Source organism: Oncorhynchus mykiss, chromosome 11 (genome assembly GCF_057628025.1).
Source record: "Oncorhynchus mykiss isolate SJ-2025 chromosome 11, ASM5762802v1, whole genome shotgun sequence".
NCBI lineage: Eukaryota > Metazoa > Chordata > Actinopteri > Salmoniformes > Salmonidae > Oncorhynchus > Oncorhynchus mykiss.
Window position 1 is genome coordinate 66,574,407 of NC_143032.1, and position 20,921 is coordinate 66,595,327.

Below are 20,921 nucleotides of genomic sequence, written 5' to 3' on the forward strand. Positions count from 1 at the left end.
CTCAACCAATAAACGTTTATTTGATTTGTTGTAAGGACAGGCTGCTACCGAAGAGGGGGGAACTGCACTACATCGGTTAAGTGTCAGGAAAACACCTGACATCTGGCCTTAAAGAAAATAAACAAATTAGAAAGCTGCTATTACACAGAGAGGTGTTTCTATCAGGGGGCTGAGCATCTGCAGTGAGGACAGCTGGCTACTGGAGAACACACTGACACTACTTTTCACTTATTGTGGTGCTAATGCTAGTGAATGAATCTTTAAAAAAGGCAGTTGACCATACCAGTTTCACGTTAGCGTCGGCTTTCTAGGAACAAAGCCTTTATTAGGAATGAAATATTAAAACACGACTGTCTGTTAAAGATGCATGCACATATCCAACTGTTCAGAGGATATTATTTTCTTCATGATTGGTCCTCGCCTCTTCCTTGTGCGTCTGGATTGGGCCTTCCCTCCAGGTAATTGGTCAGTGCGGCCAGCTTGCCCCTCTTGTTGATCCCCAGCCATGACCCGCCTTCCTTCCCCTCCTCCAGGTCTAGCCCTGACAACACACATCATCACACATCCACATCATCACATAACTCCCACATTAACCTTCTTCACATTTTAACACCTCCATGACTGAAAATAGAACAGGTGTAACTGACTAGTGAGATTGAATGCTACAGTGCATTCGGAAAGTATTCAGACTTTTCCCACATTTTGTTATGTTATAGCCTTATTCTAAAACGGATAACCGTTTTTTTCCCCCTCACCAATCTACACACATTATCCCATAATGACAAAGCAAAAACTGTTTTTTTTAAATATCACATTTACAGAAGTATTCACACCTTTTACTCAGTACTTTGTTGAAGCACCTTTGGCAGCAGATACAGCCTTGAGTGTTCTTGGGTATGATGCTACAAGCTTGGCACACGTGTATTTGGGGAGTTTCTCACATTCTTCTCTGCAGATCCTCTCAAGCTCTATCAGGTTGAATGGGGAGCAATGCTGCACAGCTATTTTCAGCTCTCTCCAGAGATGTTCGATCGTATTCAAGTCCGGGCCTTGGATGGGCCACTCAAGGACATTCAGTGACTTGTCCTGGAGCCACTCCTGCGTTGTCTTGGCTGTGTTCTTACGGTTGTTGTCCTGTTGGAAGGTAAACCTTCGCCCCAGTCTGAGGTCCTGAGCAGGTTTTCATCAAGGAGCTCTGTACTTTGCTCCGTTCATCTTTCCTTGATCCTAACTAGTCTTCCAGTCCCTGCCACTGAAAAACATCCCCACAACATGATGCTGCCACCACCATACTTCACCGTATGGATGGTGCCAGGTTTCCTGCAGACGTGACGCTTGGCATTCAGACCAAAGGGTTCAATCTTGGTCTCATCAGACCAGAGAATCTTGGTTCATAAAAAATTAAACAAATGTTTTCGCTTTGTCATTATGTAATATTGTGTGTAAGTTTAATCAATTTTAGCATAAGGCTGTAACTTAACAAAATTTAGGAAAAGGGATGGGGTCTGAATACTTTCTGAATGCACTGTGAATCAATAATGGCGATCACGTACTGCTGACAATAATGCTGCAACACTCAAATTAAGCGATTATAGTTTGCTTATAAATCATGTATTAATTCTAGAAGAAGAAAATCAAGGAAAATATGTTCACCCTCCTCCAAGCCATCACTGATTGCTTAGTTTGACTTCTCTCCGAGTTACAAAAAAATAAATATCAGAAATAGGGAGCGCCAAAAAAACAGCATTCAAACCAGAGGTGATTTTGTACTTAAGGCTGAGGAGTGAGTTTCTGATAAGCAGACAGAAAGAAAGACAGACAGAGGCCTCTGCCTTGCATTCATTATCATTGGAGCCTGGCTGATCATTAGAATGTAGAGCACGGAACTCTGAAAACGCTGAATAGATTACTCATACATTCTATTTGTCTGGACGTGGATTGAGGTGATACCCTTACACAGGGAATAAGTAAATCAGTACAGCGTTAAGAGAAATACGGATTGTCTTACTACAGCCGGTGTGATTTGCTAGACTCTTGCCGTTTTGACCTTGTATTGCACTGTACAAGAACTTGAATAAACTTAGAGAGAGGCAAAGAGCCATACGACACAGGCTGTTAATCTTGACCTAAAATGTCACTTACGACTACAAATCACTTCCCTCACACTGAGATGTGTGTTTCTATGAGAGAGAAGGTAACTAAGGGAAGCATGTGCAGAGGCAGGATGATACACTATACATACAAAAGTATGTGGACAACCATTCAAATGTGTGGATTCGGCTATTTCAGCCACGCCCATTGCTGACAGGTGTATAAAACCGAGCACACAACCATGCAATCTCCATAGACAAACAATGAACTTACTGAAGAGCTTAGTGACTTTCAACGTGGCACCATCATAGGATGATACCTTTCCAACAACTCAGTTCTGCCCTGCTAGAGCTGGCCCTGTCAAATGTAAGTGCTGTTATTGTGAAATTGAAATGTCTAGGAGCAACAACGGCTCAGCCACAAAGTGGTAGGCCACACAAGCTCGCAGAACGGGACCACCGAGTGCTGAAGTGTGTAAAAATAGTCTGTCCTCGGTTGCAATACTCTCTGCCGAGTTCAAAACTGCCTCTGGAAGAAACGTCAGCACAAGAACTGTTTATTGAGAGCTTCATGAAATGGGTTTCCATGGCCGAGCAGCCACACACAAGCCTAAGATCACCATGTGCCATGTCAAGCATCGGCTGGAAAGGTGTAAAGCTCGTTGGACTCTGGAAACTCGTTCTCTGGAGTGATGAATCACTTTTCTCCATCTGGCAATCTGACGGACAAATCTGGTTTTAGCAGATGCTAGGAAAACATTACCTGCCCCAAAGCATAGTGCCAACTGTAAAGTTTGGTGGAGAAGGAATAATGGTCTGGGGTTGTTTTTCATGGTTTGGGCTAGGCCCCTTAGTTCTAGTGAAGGGAAATCTTAGCACTTCATCATACAATGACATACTAGACGATTCTGTGCTTCCAACTTTGTGGGGAAGGCCCTTTCCTGTTTCAGCATGACAATGCCCCTCTGCACAAAGCGAGGTCCATAGAGAAATGGTTTGTCGAGATCGATGTGGAAGAACTTGACTGGCCTGCAAAGAGCCCCGATCTCAACCCCATCGAACACCTTTGGGATGAATTGGAACGCCGAATGCGAGGCCTAATTGCCCAACATCAGTGCCCGACCTCACTAATGCTTGTGGCTGAATGGAAGCAAGTCCCCGCAGCAATGTTCCAACATCTAGTGGAAAGCCGACACAGAAGAGTGGAGGCTGTTATAGAAGCAAAGGGGACCAACTCCATATTAATGCCCATGATTTCGGAATTAGACGTTTGACGAGCAGGTGTCCACATTACACTACACATGTAGTGTAAGTCTACACTTCCACATGATCAATATGGGTCCACTGAGACAGCCAGGGAACAGAGGAGAGGTTCTCTGCTATAGAGAAACCCAGCCATGGCCTGACGCCCCTGGGGATGGGTTGAGAGGGAGCTGGAGTAATCCCAGACTTTACTCCTCCCAACTGCCCACTGCACTGAGGCTAGGAAACACTGTCACCACCGATAAATCTACGATAATAAATAATTTCAATAAGCATTTTTCTACGGCTGGCCAAGCTTTTCACCTGCCTACCCCAACCCCGGCAAACAGCTCAGCACCTCCTGCAGTAACTTGCCCAACTGCTTTTCCTTCACTCAAATCCAGACAGCTGATGTTCTGAAAGAGCTGCAAAATCTGGATCCCTACTAATCAGCTGTGTAAGAAAATTTGGAACCTCTCTATCTGAAATGATCCACCAAAATGTTGCAACCCCTATTACTAGCCTGTTCAACCTCTCTTCCGTATCATCTGAGATCCACAAAGCTGCCGAGGTCATCCCCCTCTTCAAAGGGGGAGACACTCTAGACCCAAACTGTTATAGACCTATATCCATCCTGCCCTGCCTTACTAAAATCTTTGAAAGCCAAGTTAAACAGATCACTGACCATTTTCAATCCCACCGTACCTTCTCCACTATGCAATCTGGTTTCCGAGCTGGTCATGGGTGCACCTCAGACACACTCAAGGTCCTAAATGATATCATAACCGTCATCGATAAAAGACAGAACTGTGCAGCCATCTTCTTCAACCTGGCCAAGGCTTTCGACCCGGTCAATCACCACAATCTTATTGGCTGACTCAATAGCCTTGGTTTCTCCAATGACTGCCTCGCCTGGTTCACCAACTACTTCTCAGATAGAGTTCAGTGTGTCAAATCGGAGGGCCTGTTGTCCGGACCTCTGGCAGTCTCTATGGGGGTGCCACAGAGTTCAATTCTCGGGCCGACTCTTTTCTCTGTACATCAATGATGTCACACTTGCTGCTGGTGATTCTCTGATCCACCTCTACGCAGACGACACCATTCGGTATACATCTGGCATCTATACATCTTACACCAATTGTTGCACGCAGCCACCCGCCCAACTAGCATCACTACTCTGGACGGTTCTGACTTAGAATATGTGGACAACTATAAATACCTAAGTGTCTGGTTAGACTGTAAACTCTCCTTCCAGACTCAAATTAAGCATCTCCAATCCAAAATTAAATCTAGAATCGGATTCCTATTTTGCAAACAATGCTTCCTTCACCCATGCTGCCAAACATACCCTCGTAAAACTGACTATCCTACCGATCATTGACTTCGGTGAAGTCATTTACAAAATAGCCTCCAACACTCTACTCAGCAAATTGGATGTAGTCTATCACAGTGCCATCCATTTTGTCACCAAAGCCCCATATACTACCCACCACTGCGACCTGTATGCTCTCGTTGGCTGGCCCTCACTACATATTCCTTGCCAAACCCACTGGCTCCAGGTCATCTACAAGTCTTTGCTAGGTAAAGCTCCGCCTTATCTCAGCTCACTGGTCATCATAGCAACACCCACCCGTAGCACGCGCTCTAGCAGGTATATTTCACTGGTCATCCCCAAAGCCAACACTTCCTTTGGCCACCTTTCCTTCCAGTTCTCTGCTGCCAATGACTGGAATGAATTGCAAAAATCACTGAAGCTGGAGTCTTATATCTTCCTCTCTAACTTTAAGCATCAGCTGTCAGAGCAGCTTACCGATCATTGTACCTGTACACAGCAAATCTGTAAATAGCACACCCAACTACCTCATCCCCATTTTGTTATTTATCCTCTTGCTCTTTTGCACCCCAGTATCTCTACTTGCACATCATCATCTGCACATCTATCACTCCAGTGTTAATGCTAAATTGTAATCATTTCGCTCTATGGCCTATTTATTGCCTTACCTCCCTACTCTTCTACATTTGCACAAACTGTACATAGATTTTTATACTACTGCCTTCCCTCCACACCAGATCATAGCCCTACCGCCATCCCTCCACACCAGATCATAGCCCTACCTCCATCCCTCCAAACGAGATCATAGCCCTACTGCCTTCCCTCCACACCAGATCATGGCCCTACCGCCGTCTCTCCACACCAGATCATAGCCCTACCGCTTTCCCTCCACACCAGATCATAGCCCTACCGCCATCCCTCCACACCAGATCGATCATAGCCCTACCGGCGTCCCTCCACACCAGATCAAATTACTACCGCCGTCCATCCACACCAGATCAAATTACTACCGCCGTCCATCCACACCAGATCAGAACCCTACCACCATCCCTCCACACTTGATCAGAGCACTATCGCTGTCCCTCCACACCAGATCAGAGCACTACCGCCGTCCCTCCACACCAGATCAGAGCTCTACCACCGCCCCTCCACATCAGAGCCCTAACGCCATCCCCCACACCAGATCAGAGCACTACCGCCGTACCTCCACAACAGATCAGATTACTACCACCGTCTCTCCACAACAGATCAGAGCACTACTGCCGTCCCTCCACACCAGATCAAGGCCCTACCACCGTTCCATTTTGAGGACTCAATCCCAAGCCAACATAAAACCTGACCCTTAGGCCCTAATTTCCAAACCAATCCTATACCCTAATCCCTCGCAAACCTCAATTACTCTGCCACTCTAGATTTCTAGAGGAATAAACTCATAGCCTGTTATGACAAATTAAATACTTCACTCAGAAATGTGAAAATGCTAGTCTGTTGAGAGGAAATGAAAATAATCACTCAAACAGAAGAAGCAATGCCCATGCTCCATGACAGGACCCTCATTCTAATTATACTTCTTAGCCTTCCACCCTGTTTGTTTATTTAAACAGTTTTAACTCAAGGAGATGTATTTGTTCTCCCAGTCAATTTGCCATAGTAGGGCTATGATCTTAATAAAGAATGGGATGATTCATTGGGACATTCAGTGCATTAAATTCCTCTCAGAATTGGTTTGTTGACATGGGATCCAGTATCTGGCTCATGAAGTCATTCCAGCTGAGCTGAAATGGGTTGTGGTGAAATAAAGGCTCTGAGAGAGAGAGAGAAAAAAGGGGAAACAGAGGGGTCCTCTCCAGAACGATTTCTGTCAACAATTTTTTTCTGTCACGGCAACATCAAGTGCAGATACTTACCACTGAGGATTTCGCTGTTGCTCACCCAAAAGTCTGCAGCTTTGGTTGGCCTGTTGTAAAACTCATCTCTGTTTGCAGCCAAAATTAGCCTGAGGTGAAAAGAGAAAGAAATAGAGTTACGAGGGAGACCATGGTAGACCACTTAAGGTAATGTTCTTTAACACAATAACCTTGTGGTGTTATCCATCTTGATATATTGATATTCTCCAGGTCTCATGTCCTTAATCGAAGAGACTGAGCCCTGGGACTGTGTGTCTGTGGCCCTAATGGCACCCATATTTCCAATATAGTGCACTACTTTTGACCAGGGCCCATATAAAAGTGATGCATTATGAAGGGAATAGGGTTCCATTTGGGAAGCAGCCTGTGTGCTCTTTTGCCAGGCTGCATTCTGCACACATGAGTGAATAAGTGTGAGAGAGAAATGCCATGCCGTGCTGTGTAGCAGACCTAACTGAGCTCCTGACTGAGGTTGCATGTTTCCTGATTGTCTGGGTGTGCACTATTCCCCCCCTTAGGACACAGTAAAGTTCCGCACCCCAGTTCCCCATCAGCTGCAGCAGCAGAAGAAAGCTGCTGTGCTGTCACTATCCAACACCATGGATGCGTCCCAAATGGAACCTTATTCCCTACATAGTGCACTACTTTAGACCAGGGCACATAAGACTATGGTCAGAAGTAGTGCACAACATAGGGAATATAGTGTAATTTGGGATGCTGCCCATACCTCTCCATGTACCTCGATTACCTTACCGCAATAACATTACAACCCCTGCTGACTTTCTCCACCCACCTTGGACTGCTGCAGTGTACATGGATCACTAAGAGATGGGATTTTCCAGGCCCCACACCACTGCAAACGTCACATCAAATCCATAATGCATCAGCGACAAAAAGTCTCTACCTTCAGAGGTCTAAAAGGACCATGTCAGCAAGAGGCTGAGGCTTAGGCCAGCGGGGAGATGCTGTATTAGATTGATCCAGTGCAGTGGATGGCTGGATACGGAATAAGGGCTTGAACACACCAATAGCCTTTGCCTGCCAAGGGTACTTGCGAACCAAGTGAAAACATGTAGAATTGCACAAAAATGTCAGCAGTCAACAGTGCACTGAACAATCGGTAGACGAACGGGAGATCCATATTCGGTGTGCTGTGTGTGACCCTTAAAAGTATCCGGCAGTAGAGACTAGGTCCAGAGACTGGACCAACAGTAGCTCATTAAGAGCATGAATTGGCGTATAGCCTTGAATTGATAAACCTGGTATCAAAGTAAACATTCTGTAGTTTATAGAAGTAGCTTATATTGAATGTTGCCGGGCTGTTAAAAACTGTAGGCCATTTCTACTCACACTAACTTCTTGTGCTGGCTCTACGAGACATGTGGGCTCAATTTGTATATACAAAATGTGTGGGCCTATAATATAACATATAGTTGTAACCGTATCTAACCTGAGATAGGCTAACAGCAATATCCAGTCAGGTATTGCACAAACAGTCAAGTAAAATGGTCAACCTAGAATATTCCATGTAGTCTACAATTTATAATTGCATCCTCTGTTCAAAATTCTGCTGGTACACACTGTTCCCAGATAATGATATGCATTATTGTATTATTGACTGTATGTTTGTTTTTTCCATGTGTAACTCTGTGTTGTTGTTTGTGTCACACTGCTTTGCTTTATCTTGGCCAGGTCGCAGTTGTAAATGAGAACTTGTTCTCAACTGGCCTACCTGGTTAAATAACGGTGAAATAAAAAAATAAAAAAAACATTTGGTGCATCGCCATTACTCATCATCGCTCATTATCAATTAGACACACAGAACACGCATGTTTGTTTTTTCACACACGTCCCTTTTCGAAGCCAACTACCTGAGACGTATTGGTTGTCATGCCGGTGTCACAGGTCAAATGATGAGGATTAAATAGTTTCACTGAGAGGCATTTATTCGTGGTGCACAGTTACAGAAGACAGATTAGGCCACTGAACTATGATGACCTCCGCAATAATTGTATCTTGCCAGCGGTTACCAATCCCATTAACCTTGTTCAGAGGCAGGTGGATTTCTTAAAGAGCAAATAAAGCAAATTGACCTAATTGTGTCAACCTCTGTACATCAAAGACTCATGATGCAAAAGCTGGTTGCAGTGACACTTGTTCCCCAAGAGTCGATGACACTGGCCCAGAAACAAAGCAAACACTAATGATTTTACACAGGAGAGAGAGCAGAGCATCCATGCTTTATTGGAGACTGTGGGAATCACTAGGAGAGAAACAAGACAATTAACAGGGCCCAGCTATGCGGAGAGTGGGCCATTTTAGAGAATTCTATAATTTGTCACTTATTCCTTACAAAATAAATACTATGTTTGAGACAAGGTCACTGGGAAGGCTAATATTTTGACAAGATACATTCCATTCATGCTGTATTGCAAAGGAAAGTACTAATAATTTGATGGTGAGGCAATACATGGGCATAATGGGAATTCAGAACACAACATTGTTGGCAGGCAGGGATGTTGGCGGAATTGGGTGTATGGTGAAAAACCACTTACACAAGAGATTTACTTAACATTCTTGTAGTTATTTTGCCATTCCGCTCACTGATAATGTAGGCCTACATGCATTAAATTCAACCACGGTGAGGATGCTAGCTAGGCCTACAGGTTACACATATCCCATGGGTCCAGAGTGAGTCATTGCCCACACACATCCACTGATCGCCTTAGGCTAGTGTAATCTCCCAGAGGCAAAGGCAGAGATAGATCCTGGCCAGGTAGAGAGAGAGCTCCACAGAGCCCAGGGGATTATTACAAGCAGGGCTTTAAATTGCATTGACTGCTCCTCTACCACTGGCGTCTGCCCACAAAGGACCTTCACTGAGAGAAACCAGCAGTGACTGTAGGAAAGGTTAGGTGGATGGTACATGGTGTTTCACTGTGCTTTGTTTGGGAGGCTTTGAATTAGCCTGGAACCAAACTGAAATGTTCAGTTTCATTGAAATCGGGAAGTGAAATGGAGCAATTCAGTTTGAATACTGCCTAGCTTTCCATACTTCCAGTGAGAGACAGCACCACAGGTTACCTCAGGTTCTTATCACTGCTTTGGGTGCTTAATTAGATTAGAGTTGCTACACTTCAGCACTAGCCTAACGCATCTTTGAAGGACAAAGGGAATTTTTTATTCACAATTATACTGAACAAAAAAATTTAAAACGCAACAAGTTAGAGTTCATATGAGGAAATCAGTCAATTGAAACAAATTAATTGTGCCCTAATGCTTGGAATTCACATGACTGGGAATTTCGATATGCATCTGTTGGTCACAGATAACAAAAACCTTTTATTTATTTTTTATTAAAAAAAAAATATATATATGGGTCTCATCACTGTATTTCTGTGCATTTAAATTCCCATCAATAAAATGTAATTGTGTTCGTTGTCCATAGCTTATGCCTGCCCATACCATAACCCCACCATGGGGCACTCTGTTGACATCAGCAAACCGTTCGCCCACACAATGCCATTCATGTGATCTGCGGTTTTGAGGCCGATTGTACTGCCAAATTCTCTTGAACAATGTTGGAGGTGACTTATGGTAGAGAAATTAACATTAAATTATTGGCAACAGCACTGTTGGACATTCCTGCAGACAGCATGCCAATTGCACTCTCCCTCAAAACTTGAGAAATCTGTGGCATTGTGTTGTGTGACAAAACTGCACATTTTAGAATGGTCTTTTATTGTCCCCAGCACAAGGTGCACATGTGTAATAATTATGCTGTTTTATCAGCTTCTTGATATGCCACACTTGTCAGGTGGATGGATTATCTTGGCAAAGGAGAAATGCTCACTAACAGGAATGTAAACACGTTTGTACACCAAATTTGGGGGAAATAAGCTTTTTGGGTGTAAGAAAATTTTCTGGGAACTTTTATTTTAGTTCATGAAACATGGGACCAACACTTTACATGTTAAGTTTATATTTTTGTTCAGTATGTATCAGACGATGAGAAGAATGTCCCCTGCGTCAAACGCAATGACGCTTTGATTCCTTTAAGATTCAGATTTGCTCAACATCTGGAAGTGTGCATCTTTTTAAACCATCATCTGAATATAGGCCTCCAGTTGACATAAAATGAGAGCTGTCCAGGCTAGTCTATATGAAAAGTGTGGTAAAGGTACACAGAGGGAGGAGAGGCCTTACCTGTAGGCATTTTTGGATGCAGGTCGAGGGTCAAACTTGAAGAAGATGATACACATGGGGGTGTTAGTGGTTGGGGATGCTCTCTCACACTGGGAACAGTAACTTTCAATGCTTGGACATGTTGGCAAGGGCTAGAATAAATGATAGTCAAGTGAGTAAAGGACTATAGCACACTATAGCATGGCCTAGGTTAAATTTACAAAGGAGACAAACCACATAAATCCTACAGGGCTGTACAGGTAGCCACAGCTGTACCAAGCCCCTTACCTTATCCAAGTGGTAGCCTAATCCTGATTGAAATACCTATTCAATACAGGACAGCAATACTGTTGACAAACCCTCGTGTGCCCTCACACTTTACTGTAGCCTGATAGAGAAGTGATTAGGTTAGGCCAAATGATTAGGGGAAAAAAATGTGCGCCATCAGCTGATTCTTAAATGACATTACAAAAGAGGTCAGTACCTGGTGACCACATAACTAAAGTGTGCAGGCGTTTGTTCCAAACCAGCACTACAACAACACACCTGATTCAACTAATAAAGGGTATTTTTTATGAAGTGACATAGAGGAGCAGAGCAGACAGCTTGTTGGTGAGTTCTCCTTTCTAGTTTCTAGCCCCCTTTAACAGCTACCAGCAAACAACATTCGTTACAATTATTAGAGATCTAACGTTAGTTAGCTAGCTATAGCAATGGTGAACAAAAATAAGATTTATGATAACCAGGACAACAAAATGCATATTATAGCCAGCTAGCTAGCTTTATAGTCAGCAACTTTGAACGAGCATAGATTGCAGTTACTTAGCAAACTATTACGTTAGCTAGCTAGATGCAGCAGTCTTGCGCTAGCTAGCTAACCTTAGCTAGATGTCACACGAACAACGACAAAACAGGCAAGTGACAACACTTTGCTACCGGTCTGTTTTGTGACACATTACAAAAGAAGTAAGAATATTTTATCATTCATCTGCCTGGCTACCTAGCTAGCGTTACATTGGGAAAAGTACTCACTATTCCACTTGCTGCTTAAGATCTATTCATTCGGTTGACTAACATTACAACAAAACAAAACAAACCCTTCGTCGTAGTGTGTGCATTTGATTTATCTTGCGAGCAGGCTAGACCGTGACTTTCAGGTCAATTTCATTACACGAATGTGAACTGCGCTCACTCCGTTGATGGTTCCAGAATATCCCAGGCGTAAATCGCGTGCACCCTAACAAAACATAGGCGTAACCGTCTAGCAACATACACTATGATTGGCCGATACAAACCCTGAGTGAAGGTTATGGATATTTTTCAGATTTCTCCTTTCACTGTTAGCTACGTTTGACAGTTTATGTAAATGTAATCATTTAAGTTAGTTGATAGAGCATTTAAATTAGTTGCTCTATGTATGTTTTGGTAATGCAAGCGTGACTGGTTAGGAACGACAGTTTTGGTCAGTGTTTCCTGTAGAACCAAAATTAGTGCGAAACATGTAAAAGGTATAAAAACGCCCCTTCTTAAACCCTATCAGCGTTTGAGAGCGTTGTCTGGAAGATGATGGCTGGTCTGTGCTGCTTTGGGGACATGCGGTTTGAGAATGCATTTTTGGCGCATGGTTGATTGACTAAGGCTACTGAGAAGATCCCATGTGTTTGGAGAGCCTTTAGGGAACCAAGCAGTTCATTGAAACTTGTGATGGGAAGCCAAGGCTTTCTGACGCGTTTGGGGCGTTCACCAAATTGTGTCGAAAAACGGTTAAATTAGTTGGAGCTTTTAACAATGCACATTAGTGACATCTGCTGGTCAGCAATGAAAATAAGAATTGATGTTATGATACAGTATAATTTTTTCCATAATATTCATCAAATCTTCTTAGATTTTCTGCACAAACTGTCAAACTGTCTTAGGATGACACATTTACAAGTCAGTTAATCAAATTTCTGCCCTGCTAGAGCTTCCCCCAACTAAGTGCTATTATTGTGAAGTGGAAACGTCTAGAAGCAACAACGACTCAGCTGCGAAGTGGTAGGCCACACAAGTTCACAGAGCGGTACTGCCAAGTGGTTGAAGCATGTAGTGTGTATTTTTGTTGTCTGTACACAGTTGCGACACTCACCGAGTTCCAAACTGCCTCTGGAAGCAACGTCAGCACAAGAACTGTTCATCGGGAGCTTCACGAAATGGATTTCCGTGGCCGAGCAACTGCACACAAGCCTAAGATCACCATAAGCAATTCCAAGCGTCAGCTGGGGTATTGTAAAGCTCGCCACCATTGGACCCCTGTTTTTCATGGTTCGGGCTGGGCCCCTTAATTCCAGTGAAGGGAACTCTTAATGCTACAGCATACAATGACATTCTAGATGATTCCGTGCTTCCAACTTTGTTGCAACAGTTTGGGAAAGGCCCTTTCCTGTTTGAGCATGACAATGCACCTGTGCATAAAGTCAGGTCTATACAGAAATGGTTTGTCAAGATTGTTGTGGACGAACTTGAATGGCCTGCACAGAGCCCTGACCTCAACCCCATCAAACACATTTGGGATGAATTGGAACGCCAACTGTGAGCCAGGCCTAATCGCCCAACATCCGTGCCTGACCTCACTAATGCTCTTGTGGCTGTATGGAAGCAAGTCCCTGCAGCAATGTTCCAACATCTAGTGGAAAGCCTTCCCAGAAGAGTGGAGGCTGTTATAGCAGCAAAGGGGGGACCAACTCCCTATTAATGCCCATTGGAATGAGATGTTCAACAAGCAGGTGTCCACATATGTTTGGTCACGTAGTGTATTTGAGAGTGGACTTTTATTGTCACCAGCACAAGGTGCACCTGTGTAATGACTGCTGTTAAATTAGCTTCTTGATATCAGGTGGCTGGATTTCCTTGGCAAATGACAAATGCTCATCAACAGGGATGTAAAAAATATATGCACGGAATTTGAGAAGCCTATTGAAAATGTGTTTTATTTCAGCTCATGAAACATGGGACCAACACTTCACATGTTGCGTTTATATTTAAGGATAACATTACAAATTATATATTCGATCATGTGCAGGTGAGTTCATTTGTTTCAAAGTAGATTGCAAATTGTACGTCGTATGCAAAGATTGACAGCTTTTAATCCAATCAAGTAAGAGATATTCTGTCTCTGTTTTAATTGAAAGTAGGTTCACCCAATCAAAATAAATATTTCCTCGAACGCTCCGCGATAGGGGTGGGTCTCTGACAGTTTTGTTGCACTAGCGTTGTTTGTGTACGAGAGGAGTTTGAAACCGTCAGTTGGGGCCACAGATTTGGGTCAGTGACAGGCTTTTTATATATTTTTTTACAACCATTTGCTGTCAATGTGTATTTGACGCTATTGAAGAATTTGCGACCTCACGGTGATTTTTGTTTTGTTTTTGGAGATGGGACAGACTTAGACTATAAATAGCCTAGTTAAAAATAACTTTATTTGATTTTACATTGAATGAATCATGGACTTTTTAAAGTAAGGAATAATTTCAACACAGGTTACATTTGATTTGTCCTCTCTTAACCCTCCATATAATTGAGCAAATAAAACATTGGCTAAGCCAATCACGGACTACACTGCTATTCTCCGGCACTGTTCGAGAATAACAGTAGCGCTGTCGTTTGCAACAAAAACATTGAAAAGAGGAGAAATCATTATTCGGGTTTGGTCACGTTTTTGAGGTGCAATTCATAAACTAAGAAGAATAGGCTAGGAGTGTGAGGTGATTTATTTAACCAGCGCAAGGAACCATCTGGTGATTGCATCGCCAAGTTTACACTCCTGCGTGCGCGTACGTACTATCCCTAAACTCCAGTGGAAGGGAGGAGTAGAAGGTAAGAAATGTGCTATAATGTTCCTGGTTATATATATAAAACGTCGAAATTTGATTCAAGATTATCGTTTTCATTTTAGCAGCCGAACAAACATAATCTATTATTCCTACGTAGTCGTACACGATACAATGCTTTGCGATTGTCATGGAGATTGAAGGATGTGTGAGCCAGTGGGGGACTGCTGTGGGGATTTTACGCGGAGTTGTTGTTCATTTATGGAACTCAATTATAGACTGGTAAAAATAATATTTTAATTAAACGAAATTGCATTCGATGAAATAATCATTCCAGCCTATTATCAATTGTAGATTGCGTATCTCATGCCATGTTATGCGTAACGACATATATCAATTGCAATAGAGTATTCTACAATAGAGAGATTGTAGAATATTATTGGATTGTTTTTGTCCTCTTACATTATAGTTCTGTTTCATAATATGAAAATTCCAAACCCATGTCGTGTGTTTGCTGAATATATACAACAATGGATATGTCGTGCACTGCCTCCTGATTCTGCAGATCTAAGAGTACACAAATGGTCATCGATTGTGTCAAAGGGAACTGCCTCTGTCTGCACGGGGCACCTACAATAGCTACCTACCTGCAGCATCTTTGCCATACTTCAAAAATAATGATGATCTTTAAATGTAAACCCCAGGCAATGCAGAATACAGTTAAATATTCTGTATAGTAACAAATGTGGTGAATACATTAGAATGTTTTTTTCCAAGATGTAAAAAATGACTGTAAAGATGTTATTTTTGACAGGTCACGCCACAGCAATCATTTTCCTCTGTTTTTTCCCTGATGCTGAGTGAATGACATGGTTGTCTAGATGTGCTATAGCTTTTGTTTTGCCTTCCGGATTCTCACCTTGTAATATACCCAGTTTGGAAAAGGGGGCATTTGCGAGTTGCTGCTGGAATGATTTGGATGACGGGTACCTTCCGTCTTATGTGGTTTTTCTCTTGAAGCCTGAACACCCTTTATGTGTTGGGGCGGCAGGTAGGTTAGAACGTTGGGCCAGTAACCGAAAGGTTGTTGACTCGAATCCCTTAGCTGACAAGGTAAAACTCTGTCGTTCTACCCCTGAACAAGGCAGTTAACCCACTTGCCGTCATTGTAAAAAATAATTTGTTCTTAACTAACTTAGCCTAGTTAAATAAAATACAAATTATGTTCCCACTCTGATAGGCCCAATATAATATCGCCATAGGGTCATTTTGATGTGTTAAATATAGTAGACGTGACGGCTGTGAGCAGGTTGACTTTGTTAAAAATAAGATTGAAAGACTTTGTGACTGCCAGGTAGTGACCACTCTGCAGAGCTGAGTCATCCCAATAAATGCCAACCTGCGAAAATAGATTTGGTTGGATGGGATTGACATGTATGAATGAATATAAATAGCTGTTGCAGTCAGTCACAAGGTCATACGCTGGAGAGCTGCTGCCACAGCTTCTGCCTATTTGGCAGTTTTTATTCTACGTTAAAATGTAGGAAATCTTCATTTAGATTGATATATGTGCAATAGTACTACTCTGACTGCATGGAAGTAACTTATTTTCTGTTTCTATTTGTCTGTTTGTATTTGTCTGTTGCAAGTTCTTCACATTGAAAGTACTATGCTTGACTTGGACTGAAGTAGGTGGCATTACTCATTTTCTGTGCTGGTACTGTTTTCTATTTAGGTGCAGGAGCTTCACAATACTTTTGAGCTAATATTCTATAAGAGGTGCAGTAGAACATTTAAGGTGCGGGTACTCTAAATCAAGCACCTAAAGTACAGGAATCATATGCAACCAACCATGGATGTTATTGGTTCAAGTGTTTTCCTTTTTGAGTGCCGCCTATTTATTTTATAGATAAGCATGTGCTACACTAATCATTTATCTGAAAGGCCACTGTGGCCCTCAGGCCCCATCAGCTAATTGATTAATGTGTTTGTTTGCCATACTTCTAGATTTGAGTGACAATATTATGGAGTGATTTCAGTGCCAACAGAAATTTTAATTCCATAATTTTGAATTTGAAAATGAGGTGACAACCTGTTTTCGCTTTGTGTAGATTGATGAAGAAGCCAAATAATTTGATCCATTTTAGAATAAGTCTGTAAAGGAACACAATTTGGGAAAAGTCAAGGGGTCTGAATAAAAGTTTGGACACCTACTCAATCCAGGGTTTTTCTTAATTTTATACTATTTTCTACATTGTAGAATAGTGACGATTTCAAAACTATGAAATAACACATGTAGTAATCAAAATATCTTATTTGAGATTCTTCAAAGTAGCCACCCTCTGCCTTAATGACAGCTTTGCACACTCTTGGCATTCTCTCAACCAGCTTCATGAGGCAGCCACCTGGAATGCATTTCAATTAACAGGTGTGCCATGTTAATTTGTGGAATTTATTTCCTTAATATTTTCAGCCAGTCAGTTGTGTTGTGACAAGGTATGGGTGGTATACAGAAGATGGTCTTAGCTTTCAGAAATGGGGTAATATCTTATAGCTAAAATTGTACAAACGCTAGAGCCAAATTCATAGGAAGAAAATACATTAAACAACCCACATTGGCTTCAAAAAATGCCAGAAGCTTTGTTTTACCACAGAGAGCATCTGTTCTCCTCAACCTTTACCTTTCCTGGCTGGCAAAGTACCAGGATGTTGTCTCTGGTTTTGGAACTGAATTTGATAAGTCAATCTGAATGCATCTGAGATGTTATAATATATTAAACTTTGATAAGCTTGACATTATAGTTTGTAAACTTGATACACAGACAAATGTAATATCTACCATATTGAAACTCAATATATAAATATAGAATTTGAATATTCAATTACATTTAAATTGCATTTTAAAACTGAATATTCATTCAATTCAGTTTCAAATCATGAAATACAAGTTTAATGTATGCATTCAATTATTCAATTTGTGCATTACAAATTAAAAATATTACATTCGAATTCAATATCCTAATACAAATTCTAAATTATGGAAGTCAAATACAATTTATGTTGGCACTGAAAATGCTCCATATGATATCCTAGGGCCTTGGCCACAATGGTTCCTAAGTCTGCTAGATCTGACAACACAATGCCTAGGCCCTGTCAAGGAATCTGTCAGTATTCAACTGAGTAGAAAACATGGAACTGACTGCTGCCATTTTCGACCCAATGATTTTTCATCCCACATATCAATCAATCAAATGTATTTATAAAGCCCTTCTTACATCAGCTGATGCAAGTTCGAATCCCCGAGCTGACAAGGTACAAATCTGTCGTTCTGCCCCTGAACAGGCAGTTAACCCACTGTTCCTAGGCCGTCATTGAAAATAAGAATTTGTTCTTAACTGACTTGCCTAGAAAAATAAAGGTAAAAAAAAATAAAAAAATCACAAAGTACTGTACAGAAACCCAGTTTAAACCCCCAAACAGCAAGCAATGCAGGTGTAGAAGCACGGTGGCTAGGAAAAACTCTCTAGAAATGCTGGAACCTAGGAAGAAATCTAGAGAGGAACCAGGCTATGAGGCTACATAGATCTACCCTAGGACAATTATATTTCACTTTGACAAGGTGATATTGTGAATATGTACTCCATTATTGCAGCCGTCCATTGTAACTTCCCTGACTCCCTGAATATAGCTTCTTTGGATTTCTTTAGGCTTTATGCTGTTCAGTGGGAACAAACATTTGACTTCGAGTCTTTTGGTGTTTTATTTATTGTCATCACTGCATTGTTGGGAAAGAGTTCTCAAGTAAGAATTTTACTGTACTTTTTTACACCTATTGTATCCTGTGCACATGGCGAATAAACTTTGAAACTAGCATTATTATTGTAGAGTTGTTGTTATACACTATATGGAAGCTAGGTTAAAGTACAGCAGTGAATGTTGAGTGGGAAATGAGTTCTGAGCACAGCAGTGTTCAGTATTATGCATGTTAGACTAGATAATGCAACCAGCATGACAGAGACCGTGGCCGACAACAGACAGACACGTAATCGTTCATCAGTGATGTAGTTTTAATGGAACGTGTCAAGGTAGATGTGGATAGGAATGAACATAATATATAAGAAATAGTTATTTTTCTCTACAACATGTCGCAGATGCATTTCACTTGACACAATTGATTGGTTGGAACTACAGCTTCAGTTTTTGGACTTGCATCAAGATTGACCTGTAAGCAACCGGTTTTGAAAAATTGCTCAAATGTATAGGATTTTCCAAAATCAAAGTATCACTTGTGTGTGAAATTTACACAAACTTCTATGGTGTTCACATGCTTTCTTTGTCTCCTCTAGGCAGTCTACAGACTTGGCCTTGACCATTCATTCTAGTTTATTTCATCTTCTAGAACAATGAACTGTGGAATGTTAATCAGTCAGGACCTGATTTCACATGTTAATTAAGTGTATGAACAATGTCAGGCTTTCTCTTTCCTTCAATTGAGGTTGTAGGATTGATTAGAATGGACTAACAGAGAGACTGAACCATAAGTGCCAACTCCAACCAGTATGTGCTCTTTGAAAAAGAGATTGGCCCTTGTTCAAATTAGTGGATTATGATTTGTTTTATGTAAGATTTGTGTTCAATTTATGTGGTCTCTCAATTTATTTAGCCTAAGTTGTACTTGTACAGCGTTATATTCTATGATTGTGGATGCTGTGGTGAATAGCTTATATGAATCCTACTCTGACATGTATGTGTGTTCAAGTATGCAGCAAATGTAGACTAGTCGCGTTAACTCTGCATCATTTTGTATGCTTCTGTGGTTATTGCTTAATGTTAAGTGCAGTATTGTAATGCATGTCATGCCAAACAGAGACTATGTTTGAGAGGATTCATTGTGGATATTTTTATTAGCTATTAGAAGCAGTGAAATGGAAACGATTTGTGCAGTACAATGGAATGCCTCCTGCAACAAGACTAGTGAGTATGTTTTAGCACTTGATGTTATAAGGGGACTGCCCCTCAAGACATTCATCCGTAAAACATGATTAGAAGAAAAGTCACCTAATGCTATGACAGTGGGAGAACAAGTCTAATCTAGCAGCTCATCTACTCTGATGATAATATTGCACCGATCAGTCAAGCTGATACCTTCCAGAGAAATCATGTTGACATTAAATTCCCTCAACTTGCATGAACATTTTCATCAATAAATAAACTAACATCACACTTGGCTGTCTCAGTAGTTTGATGGATTGATCATAGTATCTTATTGGGGAGATTAAACTGTATTAGTCAGTGCACTCAGTACTGTGGGCTACACTGACTTCCTGTGTAGTGAGAGAGGCAGGCCAGGTCAAGAGTGAATGACTCTTTATGGTTCTGGCTGACACCTGCTGGGGGACAGAGCTGTGTTTCTTCCCTCTGTGCTGCTTGCTTGGTTTGCTCCTTCCATCCACCCCTGGCGCTGGCCATCGCCTCTCCTCTCCCTCCTGCCAAGGGAAATAACTCTCTAGGTCTTTGTCTGTCTGGCCAGCCCCAACACAGTCCCAGGAATTAAGAAAATTAAGAAGACTATGTAAAGATGAGATGTTTGTATTTTTGTTTATCTGGTCAGTTAAGAACAAATTCTTATTAACTATGCCGGCCTACACCGGCCAATTGTGCGCTATGGGACTCCCAATCACAGCTGGTTGTGATACAGCCTGGATTCAAACCAGAGTGTCTGTAGTGACACCTAGCACTGAGATGCAGTGCCTTAGACCGCTGAGCCACTTGGGAGTCCGAATGACAGATTGAGGACAATAATAAATACCGCTGTGATGTAATACAAGAAAGCCAAACACCTGTGAGTCCAAATATGCACTTCATATTTCCATATCATAAAACTCATGTCATATACAGTGTCAATGTTTATGATCACTATGTTTGATGTACAGTTACACAATGACATGGCGTTATACCCTGGTTTGTCTTGGACAGAATGAGCATATGTTTGTTGTATTATGAAGGAAATGTGCCGCGGACCACATCTGAATGCACTCATGACTGAATACACTCATTACGATCTACTTCTCTGAATTGCCTTGTGAAAGCCTAACACTGTAAGATTGTATTTTATAACTTAGCTAGTCATGTTAGCAATAGAACAGCCTTTGAAATTACGCCCATCTGACCCAGATTGCAATTTATAATAGACCGTAATTGAATTTCTTAAACAACAACAGTTATTGTGTAAAGGCTGGGATGCAGGGTTGTGTTCCAAACAAAACAACTACAAGTGTGCTTGCTCTAGTTCCTCAACGCCACAGCTAGGAGATCTAAGAAAGCACCTTATTATTTAAGACTTATGAGAGTCATAGAA

The 20,921-nt window shown here is 41.7% G+C and overlaps 2 protein-coding genes across 36 annotated transcripts in view; one reads left to right on the plus strand and one right to left on the minus strand.

The window, feature by feature from the left end:
* LOC110536236 (transport and Golgi organization 2 homolog) overlaps positions 1–12,195 on the minus strand; it is a 28,804-nt gene extending 16,609 nt beyond the window's left edge. For 3 of the 5 annotated variants that reach the window (XM_021621889.3, XM_021621887.3, XM_090191013.1), the window contains exons 1-4: positions 11,855–12,195; positions 10,779–10,909; positions 6,573–6,661; positions 422–541 (exon numbers count right to left, since the gene is read on the minus strand). In XM_021621889.3, the coding sequence (XP_021477564.1) occupies positions 422–541; positions 6,573–6,661; positions 10,779–10,909; positions 11,855–11,875 (361 nt within the window). In that variant the 5' untranslated portion in view covers positions 11,876–12,195. Of the gene's footprint in view, positions 1–421; positions 542–6,572; positions 6,662–10,778; positions 10,910–11,789 lie in introns of all 5 variants that reach the window. The other 2 variants (XM_021621892.3, XM_021621890.3) reach the window with 1 other exon arrangement.
* Positions 12,196–13,984: 1,789 nt separating this feature from the next.
* Positions 13,985–20,921, plus strand: part of arvcfb (ARVCF delta catenin family member b) — a 310,170-nt gene continuing 303,233 nt past the window's right edge. For all 31 annotated transcript variants that reach the window (XM_036936131.2, XM_090190983.1, XM_090190965.1 and 28 more), the window contains exon 1: positions 13,985–14,609. The gene's annotated coding sequence lies outside the window, so the exon portion shown is untranslated. The remainder of the gene's footprint in view (positions 14,610–20,921) is intronic.